Here is a 21,164-nt window from a genome sequence, read left to right as displayed (position 1 = left end):
TATTCATTAATTCTCCCAACCTCCAATGACACATAAGTTCCTCACACGTGAATGCTAAAAATGTTATATTCTTTATGATGGGGTTGAGTTCTATAATGGAATCCCCTCCCATTCCCTCCCTTCCCCTCCCCTCCTTCTTTTCTTTTCTAACAGGGTCTTGTTCTGTCACCCAGGCTGGAGTCCAATGGTGTGATCACAGCTCACTGCGGCCTTGACCTTCTGGGCTCAAGGGATCCCACCTCAGCCCCCACTATCAGTAGCTGGGACTACAGGCATGCACCACCACGCCCACCTAATTTTTGCTTTTTTTTTTTTTTTTTTTTTTTTTGAGATGGCCTCACTCTGTCACCCAGGCTGTAGTGCAGTGGCACGATCTCAGTTCACTGCAAGCTCTCCTGCCTTTCTCCTGCCTCAGCTTCCCAAGTAGCTGGGACTACAGGCGCCCGCCACCACGTCTGGCTAATTTTTTGTATTTTTAGTAGAGACAGGCTTTCACCGTGTTAGCCAGGATGGTCTTGATCTCCTGACCTCATGATCCACCTGCCTTGGCCTCCCAAAGGGCTGGGATTACAGGCGTGTGCGCCCAGCCACTGTATTTTTTATAAAGCCAGCCCCATATTGCTCATGGACTTTTTGGGCTCAAGCAATCCACCTGCCTCAGCCTCTCAAAGTGCTGGGATTACAGGTGTGAGCCACTGTGCCCAGCCACCATTTTTCTTAATGTTTAGCATTTTTATTTTCCTTATCTGAAAAATGACAAAAATATATCATAGCCATCTACAAGATGCCTTCAAATAATCTACTAATGTGCAATAACAATATTTTTCTTATATAGTAACCCAAAAGGAATCTGATTCTGTTGATTTTCTTACAGACAACTTAAGAGCAGGGTTTAAAATAAGGAGTTGGAGTCCTGTTTTCTTTTCCAGATGAGAAAAGTGATTGAGTAAACTCAGTTCATGAAAGAAATGTCAGATTAAGTAATATATGTAAGTCACAGGGACAGAGAAGTATCAGATGAATAGTCCCCTCCTCAATTCCCATTAAGCATTTGATTATATAAACCAGCAATACTGAAATAGTATCATTTTAAAATTTGTATTATTTTAGCCTATACTCTGGTTTTAGTTCTTTTCAACTTCACCTTAAAATAAAAAAGAAAATAATGTATGTGTCAAAATTAGGAGACAAAAGAAAAACTGGAAAAAAGATTGCAAACTAAGTAATCACCATGAATTAGTGCCAAAGTCAGAAAAGGGGATGACTTTCCAATGGACCAATTATGGACTAAAAGTAAAACTAATATTATAAGTTACATATTTTATATAACAACTTCTAACTGGACCTTTCCTCAGCCCTTCTTCCCCCACTTCAGCCACCAAACTACTTCCTTTCTTCCGTTCACTAACAAACTTCCTGAAAGTTGCTATGTCCATTTGATAACTACCATTCAGTCCTCAGTTCATTACAGTCTGGCAACCAGGAGGTTCACATGGCCTCCTATAGATCCCTTGTCTATTTTAAATTTTCATCCTCCTTGACATGTCTATAGCTTGACACTGTTGGCCGGTCCTCATTTCGTAGAGTTCTCTGGTTTCTTGGCTTCTAGAAAAACAAACTCTCCAGATGCTAAGCCTGCTACACAGTTTCTTCTCAGTCTCCTTTAATCATTCCCCCTTCTCTCTGGAGACGATCAGTGGTTAAATCTTTTTTCTTCTTGCACAAAAGTTGTTTTTGTTGAGGGGCAAAAGCAACTCCCATACCTGTTGCTTTTGCCCCTCAACCCCTGGCTTCAACCATCATGTCTATTAACCCTCTGTAAACACTAGAATAACTTATGGAGCTTTTAAAAATACAGATGGCACTTCAGTTTCCAGCAATATGACAGACAAAGGGTCCAAAAACATCTCCAGTAAAAATTCCACTTAACATTCAATAGAAAACATATATAATATGTTTTATATACGATGTTTTATATATAATGCATGATTTATATTTGTTTTTACATAATAATATAGTATTACATATCCTACTTTTATAAATATATAATTTTAATACATGGCTGAACTAGCAGTAACATGAAAGAATTCCTTAGAGGCCCCAGAAACAACAACAAAGTGTAGATTCAGAGAAGTAAGCATTTACCTTGTGGGTATACAATGATCTCTGGTGGTCAACAGTCTGGCTACCAGGAGCCCTATGCAATCAGTAAGGAGGCAAAGCCTGGGACCTGAACAGGTAGGAATTCAAGGTCAGAGAACCCTCTACTAAAAAGCAATGCCTTTAGGGAGATAGTGAAGATAGTACTCATCTCGGCCTTGGCTCCCAGTAGTACAGGAAAAAAGAAAAAGAGTCCTTAGAAAATTCCTGACCTTGGCCGGGTGCGGTGGCTCAAGCCTGTAATCCCAGCACTTTGGGACGCCGAGACGGGTGGATCACGAGGTTAGGAGATCGAGACCATCCTGGCTAACCCGGTGAAACCCCGTCTCTACTAAAAAATACAAAAAACTAGCCGGGCGAGGTGGCGGGCGCCTGTAGTCCCAGCTACTCGAGAGGCTGAGGCAGGAGAACAGCGTAAACCCGGGAGGCGGAGCTTGCAGTGAGCTGAGATCGGGCCACTGCACTCCAGCCTGGGCGACAGAGTCTCAAAAAAAAAAAAAATTAAAAAAAAAAAAAAAGAAAATTACTGACCTTATGCCTGCATTCGCCCAGGTTGGGGCCTGAATTCACACCAAGCACATGACCCAAAGAAACCTTAAGTTGCTAATTTAGTTTGATTTTTGTTAATAGTGCCCCAGGTGCCTACCAGGAAGCAATATAAACCCTGCGTGGAAAAATGCACAGAAAACTCAAGCCTCAAAGAATTACCACAGATAAGTTCCAAATTACATAAACTCACAATTTTATTAAAAATCACCAACCTATGAAGAAACAAAATACCATGAGCTAGAGTCAGGAGAAACAAAAAACTATGAAATCAGAATGCAGATATTAGAATTTTTAGATAAGGAACATAAAATAAGCATGGTTCAACTACTTAACAATACAAAAGAAGACCTTGAAAGTATGCTGAAGGAACAAGAGACTATCAGAAATGATCAAGACCTAAAAAGGAACCAAAGAGAACTTCTGGAAATAAAAAACATAATAACTGAAACCTTGACACTCAATGGGGAGTTTAAAAAAAAAAAAAAGATTAAGCACAGCTAAAAAGTAATGAACAGGAAAGCAAATTTGATGATTATAAAGGAAGCACTGTGATGAAACCCTGAGATGGAAAATACAAGAGATGATGAAACACAGAAGACAGAATGAAAAGACCCAACACAGAGAACCCCAACAAGAGTTGTACAAGAATAAAAATGAGGAAGATACAATATTTGAAGAGATAACTGAGAACTATAAAGTCAATGAGGGGAAGAGATTATTGTCTATTTTATTCTTTGCTGCATCACCAGCGCTTGGCACATAGTGAATGGCCTATACATATCTGTGGAATTAATAACCAAAGATCCAACATATATCTTTTTTTTTTTTTTTTTTTTTTTTTTTGAGACGGAGTCTCGCTCTGTCGCCCAGGCTGGAGTGCAATGGCCGGTTCTCAGCTCACTGCAAGCTCCGCCTCCCGGGTTTACGCCATTCTCCTGCCTCAGCCTCCCGAGCAGCTGGGACTACAGGCGCCCGCCACCTCGCCTGGCTAGTTTTTTTGTATTTTTTAGTAGAGACGGGGTTTCACCGGGTTAGCCAGGATGGTCTCGATCTCCTAACCTCGTGATCCGCCCGTCTCGGCGTCCCAAAGTACTGGATTACAGGCTTGAGCCACTGCACCCGGCCAGATCCAACATATATCTAATCAGAGTTCTAAAAGGAAGAAAAATAAGAAGACACAGTAGCTGAAAAGTTTCTAGTACAGAAAATACCATTCCTTAGAGACAGAAATCACAGAAAAATCCTAGAATGGCAGATTTTTTAATATTCACTATGATACATCGTAGTGAAACTGCAGCAAGAAAGGCATATTACCTACAAAAGAATAACAATTAAAATGACAGCTGATGTCCAAACATCGACGCAAATTAAAAAACAATGATATTTTCAAAATACTAAGAGAAAATAACCATCAAAACAATTCCATACCCAGCAAAATTTTGACTGAAAGCCAAATAAAGGCATTTTCAGACAAAAACTGGGTTTGCCACCAACAGACTCTCACTAAAAAATATCTCCCAAAGGTATACTCCCGGAAGAAAAAAAAAGATCTCAAAGAAAGACACAATATGTACGAAGGAAGGGCGAACAGAAAATGCTAAACACAAGGGTAAAACTAAATAAAAATGCAGGGCGCAGTGGCTCATACCTGTCATCCCAGCACTTTAGGAGGCCAAAGTGGGAGGATCCCCCTTGAGCTCAGGAGTTTGAGCCCAGCTTGGGCAACACAGCAGGACCTTATGTCTACTAAAAATGAAAAAATATATATTTAGCTGGGTGTGATGGCAAGCACCTGTAGGTCCAGCTACTGGGGAGGCTGGAGCAGGAGGATCCTCTGAGCCCAAGAAGTCAAGGCTGCAATGAACTATGGTCACGCCACTGTACTTGAGCTTGGGCAACAGAGTGAGGTCCCATCCCTAAAAATAAATAAATCATAAATAATAAAACAATATTAACTGTACAAAACAAGTCATTAATGCCTTAATTTATAGGATTAAAAATCATGGAAGAAACAAAATCCTAGACAGTAATATTTTAACTTGGGAAGTGAGGATCTGTAACCAGAATTAAAACATTCTAAAGTCTTTGCATTGTTCAAGAGGGTATAAATATTAACTTTAGACTTTGTTAAGTTAAAAATGCAACTGAAAATCTCCAGATTAAGTCCTGAAAGAAGAAAATAAAGTACAGCTTTCAAACCAGTAGAGGAGGGAAACAGCAATTGGGGAGGGAAATTGCTAGACATATCTAAACATACGGTAAAGAATAAAAGGACAGAAAAAGATATAACAAGCAAAAATCAAACTAAAGAAAACTATTATGGCTATATTAATTTTAGAGGAAACAAACTTTAACAAAAAAGCAATACTGTAAACAAACAGGGAAGCAACAGTGATATGAAATTCAAGTCACACACACACAAAAAATTCTACCTGTAATCCCAGCACTTTGGGAGGCCAAGGCGGTGGATCACCTGAGGTCAGGAGTTCAAGACCAGCCTGGCCAACAAGGTGAAACCCCGTCTCTACTAAAAATGCAAAAATTAGCTGGGTGTGGCAGCACACACCTGTAATCCCAGCTACTAGGGAGGCTGAGGCAGGAGAATCCCTTGAACCCAGGAGGCAGGGGTTGCAGTGAGCTGAGATTGCGCCCTCCAGCCTGGACAACAGAGTGAGATTCCGTCTCAAAAAAAAAAAGAAAAACAATTCTAAATCACCTAGTAATATATAGTAATATAGATACACCACATACACACACAAGTTGACAAAACTACAAAGAGATACTACAGCTCTCTTAATAACTGGTAGATCAATTGGTAAAATATCAGTAAAATATCAGTGATCTTGGCTCACTGCAAGCTCTGCCTTCCAGGTGCAAGCAATTCTTGCACCTCATCCTCCAGAGTAGCTGGGACTACAGGCACCCACCACCACACCCGGCTAATTTTTGTATTTTTAGTAGAGACAGGGTTTCACCATGCTGGCCAGGCTGGTCTCGAACTCCTGACCTCATGTGACCGGCCCACCTCGGTCTCCCAAAGTGCTGGATTGCAGGCGTGAGCCACTGCCCTGCCAAGAACTCTTTAAAGTATGTATTAATACCCCACTTGATAGAAGAGGGTCAAGGAAATTAAATAACTTCCCCAAGATCAGGCAACTAACAGGTGAAAGAGCTAAGATTTGAGCCCAAGTCAACTGCTACATTTAAGTGATTTTACTTCCTCAATATTCCTCGAACTCATTCAGAAGGCACAGAGCAGAGTCATAAGAGCACTGATTTTAGAATTAAATACAACTATATTTGAATCACAGTTGTCATTTATTGGTTGTCTCATTTTCCATTTGTAAATCGAAGATATTACCTGTCTTCAGTGGTTGCAGTAAAAACTACAGAAAATACTTATACTCAAAACACAGTAGCTCTTACAAGTTCTTTCTATAAATCCTTTAAATTCATGCTGAATAAAGAAAAACTATAATAAGCCAGAGTATTTGAAAACATCGGGCACAGTGGCTCATGCCTATAATCCCAGTATTTTGGGAGGCTGAGGCAGAAGGATTGCTCAAGCCTAGGAGTTCAAGACCAGCCTAGGCAACATAGTAAGACCTCATCTTTACTAAAAATCAAAACAATTAGCCAGGGAATTAGCCACATTCCTGTGGTCCCAGCTGCTCAAGAAGCTGAGGCAGGAGGATCACTTGAGCCCAAGAGGTCGAGGCTGCAGTGAGCCGAGATCATGCCACTGCACTCCAGCCTGGGCAACACGGGGAGACACTGTCTCAAAAAAAAAAAAATAATAATTAATTAATTAAATTAAAAAATAAAAATAGCCCAAAAAAGTGGGTTTTTTTTGTTTTGTTTTGTTTTGTTTTGAGGCAGAGTCTTGTTCTGTCGCCCAGGCTAAAGTGTAGTGGCATGATCTCAGCTCACTGCAACCTCCATCTCCCAGGCTTAACCTATTCTCGTGCCTCAGCTTCCCCAGCAGCTGGGATTACAGGTGTCCGCCCAGCTAATTTTTGTATTTTTAATAGAGACAGGGTTTTGCCATGTTGCTTAGGCTGGTCTTGAACTCCTGAGCTCAGGCAATCCACCCACCTTACCCTCCCCACAAAAAAATGTTTTAAGAGAAAAGAGAAACTATAGTCTGGTTAAAATATTGGCTGGGCATGGTGGCTCACATCTATAATCCCAGCACTTTGGGAGGCTGGGGCAGGCAGATCACTTGAGCTCAGGAGTTCAAGATCAGCCTGAGCAACATGAAGAAACCCTGTATCGACAAAAAATACAAAAATTAGCCAGGTGTCATGGTGCACGCCTGTAATTCCAGCTACTCAGGAGGCTGAGGCAGCAGAATCGCTGCGCCGAGGAGGCAGAGGTTGCAACGAGCCAACATTGTGCCATTGCACTTTAGCCTGGACTACGAGAGTGAAACCTTGTCTCCACAGAAAAAAAAAGACTTACAAAACATATATATGTGTCTGTGTGCATATACATCCATATGTAAGAGCTACAGGCCAGGCACAGTGGCTCACGCCTGTAATCCCAGTACTTTGGGAGGCCGAGGCAGGCAGATCATGAGGTCAGGAGTTCAAGACCAGTCTGACCAACATGGTGAAACCTTGTCTCTACTAAAAATACAAAAATTAGCTGGGCGTTATGGCGTGCACCTGTAATCCCAGCTACTTAGGAGGCTGAGACAAGAGAATCACTTGAACCTGAGAGGCAGAGGTTATAATGAGCCAATATTGCACCACTGCACTCCAGCCTGGGCGACAGATCTTTTTTTTTTCTGAAAAAAAAGCTACGATATACACAGACACATACACATTTACTCTCTACATACACATTTACTACACACACACATATATACAGATATTTATACATATGTGTGTCTGTGTATATCCATATATATGTCTGTGTATATATACATTTACTATATACACACAAATATATAGGTATTTTATGCATATATATTTGCATATATTGTGCACATATATGCATATCGTATGCATAAAATACCTATATATGCATATATATGCATATCATATGCATAAAATACCTATATGCATATATATGCATATATATGCATATCATATGCATAAAATACCTATATGCATATATATGCATATCGTATGCATAAAATACCTATATGCATATATATGCATATCGTATGCATAAAATACCTATATATTTGTGTGTCTGCGTATATACACATTTACTATATACACACATATAAATACATATAAATATCCATATATGTATCTGCGTATATAGTAAATGTATAAGTAGAGAGTAAATGTGTGTCTGTGTGTATATATGTGTTGGTGTATATCATACCTCTTACAACTATTATTATTATTGTCTCATTTTTCTCTTTATCTCTTTTTCCTATGACCGTTTTTCACTAACATAAGTTATTTTTCCACAACCAAATAATTTGCCCAGCTAATTGTATAACCTACTCTCTGGTCACTCTCTCCTCATCCTTTTTGTTCCTATCTTTTATGCAACTCAAATACAATACTTATAATAACCATGATCTATGACACCAAGTCTGTTGCACAAGTTCCTGCCCCCTATAATACCTTCTCCACTTCATTTGCCTAGAAAATTCTGACTCATCCTTCAAACCTTGAATGCAAACATCTTTCCTGAAGTTTTCTCTAATGCATCCTGATCATTCACTTCTCTATTAACTCTGTACCTCACACATACTTCTACATTATAATTATCACCCTGTGTTGTGACCATTTAACTATTAAAATATGGGCCCTCTGGCTGGGTGCGGTGGCTTACACCTGTAATCCCAGCACTTTGGGAGGCCGAGGTGGGTGGATCACGAGGTCTGCCTGGCCAGCATGGTGAAACCCCGTCTCTACTAAAAATATAAAAATTAGCTGGGCATGGTCACGTGCATCTGTAATCCCGGCTACTCAGGAGGCTGAGGTAGAAGAACTGCTTGAACCCAGGAGGCAGAGGTTACAGTGAGCCGAGATTGCGCCACTGCACTCCAGCCTGGGTGACAGAGTGAGGCTCCGTCTCAAAAAAATAAAACAAAATAAAATGTGGGCCCTCTGAGTACTGGATATTCTCTTTGTATTTTTAGAACTTAACACAGTGCCTGGAACATGAGACGTGCTAAACAGGTACCTGCAGAGTTATATTTAAGCCAATCCAACACACCAGGACCATACTCCATCAGTTCCCCATCCCTCATTCCCAATCTTATTCTTGTCCACTGATCGCTTCCCTTTAATCTAGTAATATGCTTCTCTACCCTAAACAGACTCCACCCCTCCCTTGAAGTGCTAGCTCATTTTCCTCTTCAATGTGTAATACAGAATCATTTCTCAATTTGTCATCTTACCTGTTAGAACACATTTTTGCTTTCTCACATCACAAAGAGCATGCTTCTATTTAGCTCTTATCCATATTCTTTCTATTAGAATTGGACATTTAAATGTATTTTCTCGACCAATCAAAAAGGCCTGAAATTCTTCTCTGTCCTGGTCAGAAAATGATAAACTTTTCTCCAAACAAACACCTGTTTAAAGGAAAATTTCCTTTCCTTTTAAACAATAAAAATGTATTACCTGAATAAGAATTAAGAGACACTGTCCACCGTACTGTTAGTCCTATTAAAACCACTATTGTCATCAAGTACCATTTCTCCATAGTTCTTCAAATTTAGGGAGGGGAAGAAAACACAGCACCAGTGCCAGAGTACTTTTAAAACGTGGTCAATCACTTCTTTTCTTGTTCAGAGAAATGTTATCACTTCTTGAAATGTCATCGATTCTTCGCAATTAGGAGTTTGAGAGGATTTTAATGATGCTTGGTTTCCAAATAGCCAAAAACTGATGATGTCTATGTAGAAGTATCCTAAGGGGAAAAAAGATACCAAGATTTAGCTGAGTACAGTATCTACAACAATGAACCCAGTAAACCAAATAGAAGGATCGAGAATTCGAGGGGAGGGGTAGTGGGAAGGAAAGTTAAGGAAAGGTGGTATTTCAAGTTCCTTATTCCCTAGTCCTTTAGTTGGGAATATACATGAAAAGGTGGATCTCCCTATTAAATGGGACTCAATATGTCTAAAAATATAGTAAAGATTTACTCTCACAATGGAATATTTCTGAGAGAAGAAAAACAACACATATATAGATAACGACACAGTCAATTCTATTTAAACATGTTCACCTACAGGTAAATATAAAACCACAACGGTAGACAAAGGGGTGATTTATCTTTGGTACAGCGAGAAAGAGGAATTTTGTCTTTGTATTTAGTTTGGGAAAGTCTTCCAATAAATAATTTCTCTAGTTTGGTTTTCACTTTTCTTCCAAAACATACTTGCATTAACCACACCAACTTTCCATCTTAGAGGAATGAGCCTTTGTAAGAATCATTAAGAATACCCCCAAATCATGAGAAAAAAATACAAAAGCAATTAAAATCAATTAACCACTTACTTTTTTTTTTTTTTTTTTTTACAGTTTTCCTTAGGTTGGGGTTTTTAAAGTAAGAAGCAGATTGACGCTGGTCGCGGTGGTTCACGCCTGTAACCCCAGTACTTTGGGAAGCCGAGGTGGGCAGATCACCTGAGGTTAGGAGTTCGAGACCAGCCTAACCAATATGGTGAAACCCCACCTCTACTAAAAATACAAAATTAGCCAGGTATGGTGGCACTCGCCTATAATCCCAGCTATTTGGAAGGCTGAGGAAGGAGAATCACTTCAACCCAGGAGGTGAGGGTTGCAGTGAGCCGAGATCATGCATTGCACTCTAGCCTGGGCAACAAGGGCGAAACTCTACCTCAAAAAAAAGCAAATTGACAAAGCTGACATTTTCCTCTTCTCTTTGAAAACTGTGGGACCATTTTAACCACAGGATACACTTTAAATATATTCAGAAAATAGAATAAATCAACTAAAAAATTTAGGGCAAAATTGGTACATTCCACCTAATGATCTAAAATTATTTTATTTTATTTTGTTTATTTATTTTTTCTATTTTTTTGAGAATGGAACTTCGCTCTTGTTGTCCAGACTGGAGTGCAATGGCACAATCTCGGCTCACTGCAACCTCCACCTCCTGGGTTCAAGTGATTCTCTTGCCTCAGCCTCCTGAGTAGCCAGGATTACAGGCGCCCGCTACCACGCCCACTAATTTTTGTATTTTCAGTAGAGATGGTTTCTCCAGGTTGGCCAGGCTGATCTTGAACTCCTGACCTCAGGTGATCCGCCCACCTTGGGCTCCCAAAGTGCTGGGATTACAGGCGTAAGCCACCGCACCCAGCCCTAATTATTTTCTTATTTAAAATAAAAACATCATGGGATAACTCCAGAACTGATTGGAATGGCTAATCTTTTGTCATTCATGCCATATCTCAAATCATCCCCTCAGAAAGATCATCCCTGACTATCCTACTAAAGTTTCCTCCCCTTACTGTTTGTATCATTACCTTCAATTTGCTTCCTAATTCTTTTCACTATCAGGAACTGTATTTTCACATGACATGGTGCAATCTCACATACAAAATTTTCAGTATAAATGCTGGACACCAAAGAATACATATCATATGGTTCCATGAAAGGTTCATAAATAGGCAAAACTAATCTATGGTGTTAAAAATCAGGAAAGAGGTTACCTTTGGGGAGGAAAGAAGGGATGATGGTTGGGAGGGGTGCCTAGAGAGTTCTTCTGAAATGCTGTGAACCTTGCTTCTTGATTTGAGTAGTGGTTAGGAGATGTGTTGACTTTAGGATAAATTAACAAGTTACAACTTATAATTTGTGTACAGTATTTTTCTCTATGTTATATTCCAATTTAAAAAGCATAAAAGGGGCTGGGCGCGGTGGCTCACCCCTGTAATCCCAGCGCTTTGGGAGGCCAAGGCAAGTGGATCACCTGAGGTCAGGAGTTTGAGACCAGCCTGGTCAATATGGTGAAACCCCATCTCTACTAAAAATACAAAAATTAGCCGGGCGTGGTGACTTGTTCCTGTAATCCCAGCTACTCGGGAGGCTAAGGCAGGAGAATCGCTTGAACCCGGAAGGCAGAGGTTGCAGTGAGCTGAGATCGCACCACTGCTCTCCAGCCTGGGCGACAGTGCAAGATTCCATCTCAATTTAAAAAAAAAAAAAAGTGTAAAAGGAAATTACTTGGATGTGTCGACTAGAGTAAAGGCTCCCTATAAGCAGGGATCCTCCTGTCTTAGTCGTTGCTCTCTGTTCCCCACTTGTAGAACAGTGTTAGCAGAAGGCAGGTACCCAAGAAGTACTTGCTGAATGGAGCTGTGTGTATCTGTGTGTGCAAAGCGGGGAGGTACCTAATTTTACTGATCCCTGTGTGGTTAAAGATATTATGCGAGGTTTTTAACCACTCTCTTCTCCTTAAACCAGAAAAAGGGTTATTTGCGACTTTTTCCACCTGTAAATCAGAATACAGTAACTTTCTAACCCATCCACTGGCCACGAAGTTGCTAGGCAAGCAGTAGAGGCGCTTTTCGTCATCCTTTGCCCTGACGGTGCATCTCTACAAACGCCAAGCCCGCCGCGGTCCACATCCCAGAGCTGACTTTGCTCCTTTTAGTCTGAAAGGTCCTTCCACCGCAGTGGACACAACACCGTGGAGTGCAGCTATGCCGGGCGAGCATGTGGGGCGAAAGGGATCCCTTCTCACGTTTCTCCGCCCCTCCTCTTGAGGGCCAAGCTCTCAGAAGCGCAAGGACAAGGGTGACAGGACCGCCCCAGCCTGCAAGTGCCACCACTATCACCGCGTCCCCTCATCCGATCCCCAAGCGACCCTGCAGGAAGGGCTGGGGAGGCCTCGCGTCGCGTCCCTGGGAGTGGAGCGGAGCTGGGAGCCGGGTCGCCAGCTCTGCGCCGCCTCGTGGCGCGTTGCGAGCCCCCGGCACCTCCCCACACTGGCCCGGGGTCCGGAACCCAGGGGATCCCATGCTCTTACCCCGCCGCCCGCCGACCGCTGGGATTCGCGCCTGCAGCTGGTCCCAGGAAGGCGCCTGCGCGCTCACCCCGGCGGCAGACTGCCCCTCCAGCCTTCCGCCTCCGTGTACCCGCGCGCCCGGTGCGGGAGCGAGCCCGTCAAGCGTGAGGGGAGGGGCGGGCAACCTGGACTGGAGAAGAGGCGGCCGGCTTAGGAGGCGGGGCAAGAGCCGCTGGAACCCGAGAGGTCTCCAGCCCCGGGTTAGGCTAGGGGCAGGTGGAAAGCCCCTTGCTCTTCTTTCCTGGGATAGTGGCCAAGGCCAGAACGGCTGCTTAGCCAACGGATTCCTGTCAGGGGCGGGCCCTGGTTTGCTGCACTGAGCAGAGAGCCTTGGCCGGTCCTCACCACTGGGCAGTACGGCTTCCTCTGGGCCTGTGCCCTCGAGGAGCCAGAAAGCCAACCTGTTTCACTTTCTTCCACCCACATGCCAGAGAAGAAGAAGACTGGGCAGCCCCCTCAAGTAAGAAACATTGAACATCCAACCATTTTCGAGCGCCTGTGCGTTGTGTAAAAGGACCGCCCAGCCCTCGAGTAGCCACTACACGTGCCCCAGGGGGCAGCTTGAATCAACTGGTCCCAAACTTGCCAAAAATACCTATCTAGTAAGTTAGCAAGACCTGCACACTTTTCCTTTTGCATTGATCCCTTCCTTTTGAGTTCCACTATTTCCATCTTAGTCTAGGCCCCTGTCCAGTCATGCATGGACGGCTGTGATGATTTTTACTTGCTTCCTTTGTTCAGAGAGTGCCCTCATTCCCCACTAATGAATCTTGCCGTTCTACGTAAGCCAACCCCTATAATTTGTAAGTGTTAGCAAATATTTGGCTATGACTATGGCTTTCTACTGAGTCTGAACAACTTCTCTCTGGGCCTCAGTTTCTTCAACTGTGAAAGGAATCAGTAAGGCTAGGTGAACTTCCAGGTCTAAAATACGATTATATCTAAAAGACCATCAACACTGGGAATATGGAGAAATATGGCCAGGTCCCTGCCCTCAAGGCACTTAATTCTCATTGGAAAGACATTTTTATGCGTAAAAGGATAAAAAGCTATAGAAGGGAACACATACTAAATGTTACATTACTTATATATGCACTAAGCACTGTAGGAGTTAGGAGAAGAAGGTTCACTGTAAACTGCAAACCATCAGGAAATGTTTTTCCTGGAGGAGTCAGCTGAGCTTTGAAGGAAAGCCTGGCTGGATAAGCCCAGAGAATGAGAATAGGAATCTAGACAAAGGAAATGGTTCAAGCCAAATATTGTGGCAGCTGAAAAGTGTAGAACATTTCCTCCAGTTTAGATGGTGGGTGATGAAGCTGGAAAGGACTGGTAATTGTAGAGAGACTTGAATACCAGGCTGTGGTGTCTGGAATGTATCCAGTGATCAGTAAGGGGCTATTAAATGACTTTTAGCAGGGAGTCAAGTGTACAATACAGTGTTAGAGAAAACTTAAAGTGGTGAAAATGAATCAGATGAATCATAGGGAGACTATAGCAGTTCATGCATGATTAGACAAGGGCTTGGACTGAGATGGCAATAGTGGAACTGGAAAGGGAGAGATCAATGCAAGAAGAAACATGTACGGGTCTTTTTATTTTTATTTTTTATTTTTTTCTGAGACGGAGTTTCGCTCTTGTTCTCTTGTTGCCCAGGCTGGAATGCAATGGCACGATCTTGGCTCACCGCAACCTCCACCTCCTGGGTTCAAGCAATTCTCCTGCCTCAACCTCCCAAGTAGTTGGGATTACAGGCATGCGCCACCATACCCGGCTAATTTTGTATGTTTAGTAGAGATGGGGTTTCTCTGTGTTAGTCAGGCTGGTCTCGAACTCCCAACCTCAGGTGATCCGCCCGCCTTGGCCTCCCAAAGTGCTGGGATTACAGGCGTGAGCCACCACACCTGGCTCATGTACAGGTCTTAATAGCATACTAGATATGTACAAGTGAAACGAAGGAGAGGGAAGAATCAAGGATGGCTCCCAAGGTCTCAAGTGTGAATTACAGTTCCCAAGAACTGATAGATCTTGGGAAGCCTGGAGAATAATCTGGCTTGGAGGGGAAGATGGTGCATTGTATTGAGGTCAAGGTAACATAAAGAAAAGACAGTTGTAATACTCAGGTGTCAGTTATGAATCAGAGCCCAGGAAAGAAGTTGGGGTGAAGATAGAGAGATGAAAGCGTTTCATTTGCTGAACAATGATGGAGACAGTATAGAGAGAAAATAAACAACCATACTTGAATAAATGCATTATCTCAGGCCAAGAGGAGGACGGCACATTGGTGAAGGATGTTACATGGTTACAAATGTAGGGAGAAATCCAGTACATTGCAGGATCGTAAATATTAAGCATCTTGTGAACAAGAACCATGTTTGGCAGACTGAAAATCATATTTTATTGAATCTAAAATTCCACCATCATTATTTTATGTACCACTGAGGAAGAAAACAATGCTACCATTTAAGCTAGTAATTACTGTAAAACACATATAATTTCAGAAATATTAATATGTAAAAAAGTATACATCTTAAAGTGATGAAAGTTTGTATCAATCTCTCCTTCCTGTTTCTCAACCCAACAGCTTCTGACCCAGTATTTAACAAAAAGTTGATGCTCAAAATATTCATGAATAAATAGTGGAGGAGACATCACAGTCACTAACTCATAGCTGAATTGTCCCACCACTGCCATCTGTATACCTTCTCCTGCTGTTTACCTCCAATAGGGATCATCTTTCGCATCTGAATATCCAGTGCCTTTACATAACAGATGCTCACAAAATGCATTTTGAATGACAGCATTTACTATAAGCAAAAAGGGTAAGCCATAGCAAAATTATAGAGTAGATCAAGTTTAGAGGCAGTGTAGAAAGGTGATTAAGAACTAGTCTCGGCCGGGCGCGGTGGCTCAAGCCTGTAATCCCAGCACTTTGGGAGGCCGAGACGGGCGGATCATGAGGTCAGGAGTTCGAGACCATCCTGGCTAACACGGTGAAACCCTGTCTCTACTAAAAAATACAAAAAACTAGCCGGGCGAGGTGGCGGGCGCCTGTAGTCCCGGCTACTCGGGAGGCTGAGGCAGGAGAATGGCGTTAAAACCCGGGAGGCAGAGCTTGCAGTGAGCTGAGATCCGGCCACTGCACTCCAGCCTGGGCGACACAGCGAGACTCCGTCTCAAAAAAAAAAAAAAAAAAAAAAAAAGAACTAGTCTCTGACTCTGAAGACAAACAGATTTAGATTTAAATCTTAGTTCTTCTACTTTCTAGCTGTGTGAACTTGGTAAAGTCTCCTAATGTCTCTGGCATAATTACTTCACCTACAAAAAACAAAAAAGAATTAATAATAATGTCATCTTCTTTGAATTTTAATAAGAGTAAAATGAAATCATGCATATAAAACTTGAATATACTGCCTGACATACAGTACACAATCAATAAATAATAGCTGTTACCATTTGTCTTTAACATGTGCTCACTTTTTCATAGCCTTTTCCTTTCTTTGAAGTGTCTTCTTTCCCCTACCATATAGCAGCCCATACATACATATATTTACATCCCCACCAGAAGCCTAATGTTCTTATCTGAAAATTTTATCTGAAACCACGACCAGACGTAGTAGCTCACAGCTGTAATCCCAGCATTTTGGGAGGCTGAGGTAGGCAGATCCTTTGAGCCCAGGAGTTGAAGACCAGACTGAGCAGCATGGTGAAACCCTCTCTCTTTAAAAAGTTTATAAAAATTAGCCAGGTGTGGTGGTGTGCTCATATAGTACCAGCTACTCAGGAGGTTGAGATGGGAGGATCACTTGAGCCCAGGGACGCTGAGGCTGCAGTGAACCATGATTGCACCAATGCCCTCCAGCCTGAGTGACAGAGCACAACTCTGTCTCAAAAAAATAAAAAAATAAAAAATTATCTGAAATCAAATTACACTAATGCATAATCCTTCTTAAAAGTTTTTGTTGGCCAGGCATGGTGGGTCATGCCTGTAATCCCAGCACTTTGGGAGGCCGAGGCGGGCGGATCATGAGGTTAGGAGATTGAGATCATCCTGGCTAACACGATGAAACCCCGCCTCTACTAAAAAGACAAAAAAAATTAGCTGGGCATGGTGATGGGTACCAGCTACCCAGGAGGCTGAGACAGGAGAATGGCGTGAACCTGGGAGGCGGAGCTTGCAGTGAGCCAAGATCCACACCACTGCATGCATTCCAGCCTGGGCGACAGAGAGAGACTCCGTCTCAAAAAAAAAAAAAAAAAAAAAAAAAAAAGTTGCATTTTAAATAAGAATATGAAATGAATAGTATTAATCTCTAAAGTCAGTTTGACTAATAGGTGATGGCTTCAATTATCTACTGCTGTGTAACAAATTACTCCAAAATTTGGTGGCTTATGTAGCAATGTTTTTATTTGCTCATGATTCTATGGATCAAGAATCTAGGCAGGGTTCAGGTAGGTGGTTCATCTGTTCCACTGGGATTGTCTGAGGTCACTCATGAGGCTGCATTCAGCTGGGAGATCAGCTGAGGCTGAAACATCTGTGAATGGCTTCAGCCCTCTCTCCACAGGGCTTCTCTCTCCAGAAAGTTTTGCAAACTTTTTACATGGCAGCGCACTTCCCCGAGAGAGCATTCCAAGCAGCAAAGGCAAAAGTTGCAGATCTCTTAACACCCCAGCCTTCCAAGTCACACAGCAACCTAGCCATGATACAAGGAGAGTAGGAATAGATTCTGCCTCTCAAGGGGAAGGTAGGAAAGAATTTGTGGCCATCTGTAATCCACTACAGAAAAGTTGGGATGAAACTAGAAATGGGCAAGAGCCCAGCTAACTAATAATTTTTTTTGTCACTAGCCAGAAAATCAGAGTTCAAATCCCCTTACTTTCTTGTCTTTCTGCCATGTCTTTCACAAAAGGAGCAACCTCTGGTGGCCATTTCATGTGTATAAAGTAAAGATAATAATCGCATGGTACAAATTGCATGTAACTTGTTTTGGCCTGAATTGTAGCCCTCAAAATTCATATGTCGAAGTCCTAATCCCCAGTGCCTTAGAATGTGACTATATTTGGATATAGGGATTTTAAAGAGGTAATTAAGATTAAGTCAGGACATTAGGATGGGCCCTAGTCCAACATACCTGGATCCTTGTAAGAATGGAAATTTGAACACAGATATGCATGCACACAGAAGAAAGACCATGTGAAGACAGGAGAATAGGGCCATCTGCAAGAAAAGGAGAGAGGCCTCAAAAGAAATCAGCTCTGCAGACACTTTGATCTCTGACTTCAAGCCTCCAGAACTCTGAGAAAATAAATTTATGTTGTTTAAGCCACACAGCCTGTGCTATTTTGTTACAGCAACCTTAACAAACTATTATATACTTTATTAAAGGTACTGTTAATATTCAATCAGCTAGGCAAACTTCCTCACACAAATCATACTTTTATAATAGTTTCTAGTCCCTTTCCTAGATCACTTCCACTTGGTAAGAAAACAAGCCATTTTCTATATAAGTTTCAGATCTTCTCTGATTTTAAGTGAAAGCCATTCACCTGATCATAACTATTCTTTGAAATAGAATCTATTTTCTTTTTTTTTTAATTTATTTATTATTATTATACTTTAAGTTGTAGGGTACATGTGCATAACGTGCAGGTTTGTTACATATGTATACTTGTGCCATGTTGGTGTGCTGCACGAAATAGAATCTATTTTCTTATCAGCACCTGTTCCTTAATTGACCCTTTTATGGGTCAAAATGACTCCTTTTCCATTATTCTGTAACCTCCAAGTCTCATTATACTCTTGCCCCATGTAGGGCATAAGTTCACCTAAGTAGCAGAGTGTTAGAGTTAAACTTTACATTGTCATGTTTCAGTATAGGCATTAGCAAAAGTCTTTCATATCCAGCTCACTTGATCTTCACAGTAACTCTGAGATAATGGTAGAACAGGTGTTATTATCCCCTTCTGACATATAAGAAAACTTGAGAGTGACATTTCCCTAAAGCATGTTCCACAGAACTCTCATTCAGTGAGATAATAACTATTGTCACAAAAAGAGAAAGTTCTAGGATCCCTAGTTGCAGACTGCTGTTCTGGTGTCTCTGATGCCCAAATGTTCTTTTTTTTTTTTTTTTTTTTTGAGACAGAGTCTCATTCTGTTGCCTAGGCTGGAGTGCAGAGGCACGATCTTGGCTTATTGTAACCTCTGCCTCCCGTGTTCAAGCAATTCTCCTGCCTCAGCCTCCTGAGTAGCTGGGATAACAGGCATGTGCCACCACACCTGGCTAACTTTTGTCTTTTCAGTAGAGACAGGGTTTCACCATGTTGGCCAGGCTGGTCTCAAACTCCTGACCTCAGGTGATCTGCCCACCTCGGCCTCCCAAAGTACTGGGATTATAGGCATGAGCCATTGCGCCAGGCCAACAAAATATCTCTCTAAAGGCTACCATACTAAGTAGTGCTTCCTTTACTCAATCACTTGTTAATCAAATGTTTTCTGAGCATCTGCTCTGTCTGTGCCAGATGCAGAGCCATGTGCTAATAGAAACCAGACAAGTTAGACTTGCTGGCTGCCCATCAGAACTTCACTTCTAGGGAAGGGAGAAGTCTAACCAACAATTGTACACCATGGAAAGCAGAGTATTTCAAGGAACAAGGAAATGCATATTATGTGAAGAAAGATTACAACGAAGCTTACAATTATACAAAAGCCTTAGGCATATGTCCTAAAAATACTAGCTATTACAGTAATCAAGCAGCCACATTGATTATGCTTGGAAGGTTCCAGGAAGCTCTTGGAGATGCACACCAGTCATTGAGATTGGATGACAGTTTTGTTCAGGGACATCTAGGAGAGGGCAAGTGCCCCCTCTCTCCCTAGAGAATGCCATGGCCATATGTCAGTTTCCAGAGAGCCCTAGAACTGGATCATAAAAATGCTCAGGAATAACAGGAGTTCAAGAATGCTAATTCAATCATGGAATATGAGAAGTTAGCAAAAACAGATTTTGAGAAGCATGATATTAGAAAGGTTGTTCTCTGCATGGACTGTGCCCTCCTACTTGCCCCTGCCTGCCATTGCTTCAAAATCCTCAAAGCAGAATATTTAGTAATGCTGGGTCATATCCAGAAGCACAATCTGTAGCCAGTGACATTTTACAAATGGAGTCCACCAATGCAGATCCTCTGTATGTGTAAGGTCTTTGCCTTTATTATGAAGATTGTATTGAGAAGGCAGTTAAGGTTTTTGTATAGGCTCTCAGGATGGCTCCATGAGAGGGCCTGCATTGCTTGCAGAAATCCCAAAGCACTCAAAGCAAAGAAAGGAGACAGAAATAAAGCATTTAAGGAAGGAAATTACAAGCTAGCGTACGAACTGTACATGGGAGCCCTGGGGTAAACCCCAACAATATAAAAATAAATACTAAACTCTACTATAATCAGGTTATGATTAATTCTAAGCTTAGGAAACTAGATAATGCAATACAAGACTGCACAAATACAGTGAAGCTCAATGACACCTATTTAAAAGCCTACTTGAGAAGAGTTCAGTGTTACATGAACATGAAACAGTATGAAGAAGCCGTGCACAATTATGAAAAAGTGTATCAGATAGAGAAAACAAAAAAACACAAACAACTCCTAAAAAATGCACAGCTGAAACTGAAGAAGGGTAAGAAGAAAGATTACTACAAGATTCTGGGAGTGGACAAGAATGCCTCTGAGGACAAGATCAAGACAGCTTATCACAAATGGGCCTTAATGCACCATCCAGATTGGCACAGTGGAGGCAGTGCTGAAGTTCAGAAGGAGGAGGGGAGGTTCAAAGAAATTGGAGAGGCCTTTACCATCTTCTCTGATCCCAAGAAAAAGACTCTCCAGGAGAGTGGCCAAGACCTGGACAAGGAGGGCATGAATATGGGTGATTTTGATGCAAATAGTATCTTCAAGGCATTCTTCAGTGGTCTTGGGGCTTCAGCTTTGAAGCGTCTGGTCCAGGGAATTTTTTTCTATTTGCCTAATGAAGAGCAACCACCCAGAAGCCAGAAAATGCAGAGTCACTCAGTTTAATCTTGAATGTGGACACAATTCACATCATGTCTCCATGTACTTAGAGCAGTTCTGTTTTCTCAGTTGGATATCCAGTGTCTGTGTGAATGGGGTGAAGGATAATGAACCAGTGCCAAAGACTGCAGTTAGGGGAGGGAGGTAGGCAGATGGACAAGGAAGCAGCTTGTGAATTTTTATTTTACTCTTTAACTTTATTAAAACAGAAAACAAAAAAGAGAAAAAAAAAGGTGTGAGACAGTCTCTTCATACAGACAAATTTTATTTATTTATTTGTATATTTATTTGTTGAGACAGCGTTTTACTCTATCATCCAGGCTGGAGTGTAGTGATACAATCTTAGCTTACTGCAACCTCCGCCTCCCGGGTTCAAGCGATAC

The 21,164-nt window shown here is 41.8% G+C and overlaps 1 protein-coding gene, 1 long non-coding RNA gene and 1 pseudogene across 2 annotated transcripts in view; 2 read left to right on the top strand and 1 right to left on the bottom strand.

Moving 5' to 3' along the window:
• Positions 1-5,348, top strand: part of LOC126934963 (uncharacterized) — a 159,699-nt gene extending 154,351 nt beyond the window's left edge. Inside the window, exon 3 of the long non-coding RNA XR_007719168.1 lies at positions 5,220-5,348. This is a non-coding gene — a long non-coding RNA (uncharacterized LOC126934963). The remainder of the gene's footprint in view (positions 1-5,219) is intronic.
• The window catches only part of ALG6 (ALG6 alpha-1,3-glucosyltransferase), a 65,636-nt gene extending 52,850 nt beyond the window's left edge, over positions 1-12,786 (bottom strand). The window contains exons 1-2 of the mRNA XM_050755897.1: positions 12,679-12,786; positions 9,303-9,591 (exon numbers count right to left, since the gene is read on the bottom strand). Of these exons, the coding sequence (XP_050611854.1) occupies positions 9,303-9,384 (82 nt within the window). The 5' untranslated portion in view covers positions 9,385-9,591; positions 12,679-12,786. The remainder of the gene's footprint in view (positions 1-9,302; positions 9,592-12,678) is intronic.
• Positions 12,366-20,738, top strand: LOC126948543 (dnaJ homolog subfamily C member 7-like; annotated as a pseudogene).
• Positions 20,739-21,164: the final 426 nt, after the last annotated feature.

Source organism: Macaca thibetana, chromosome 1 (genome assembly GCF_024542745.1).
Source record: "Macaca thibetana thibetana isolate TM-01 chromosome 1, ASM2454274v1, whole genome shotgun sequence".
Taxonomy (NCBI): domain Eukaryota; kingdom Metazoa; phylum Chordata; class Mammalia; order Primates; family Cercopithecidae; genus Macaca; species Macaca thibetana.
The sequence above is the reverse complement of the archived record's forward strand: the minus strand, read 5'-3'. Positions and strand labels throughout refer to the sequence as shown.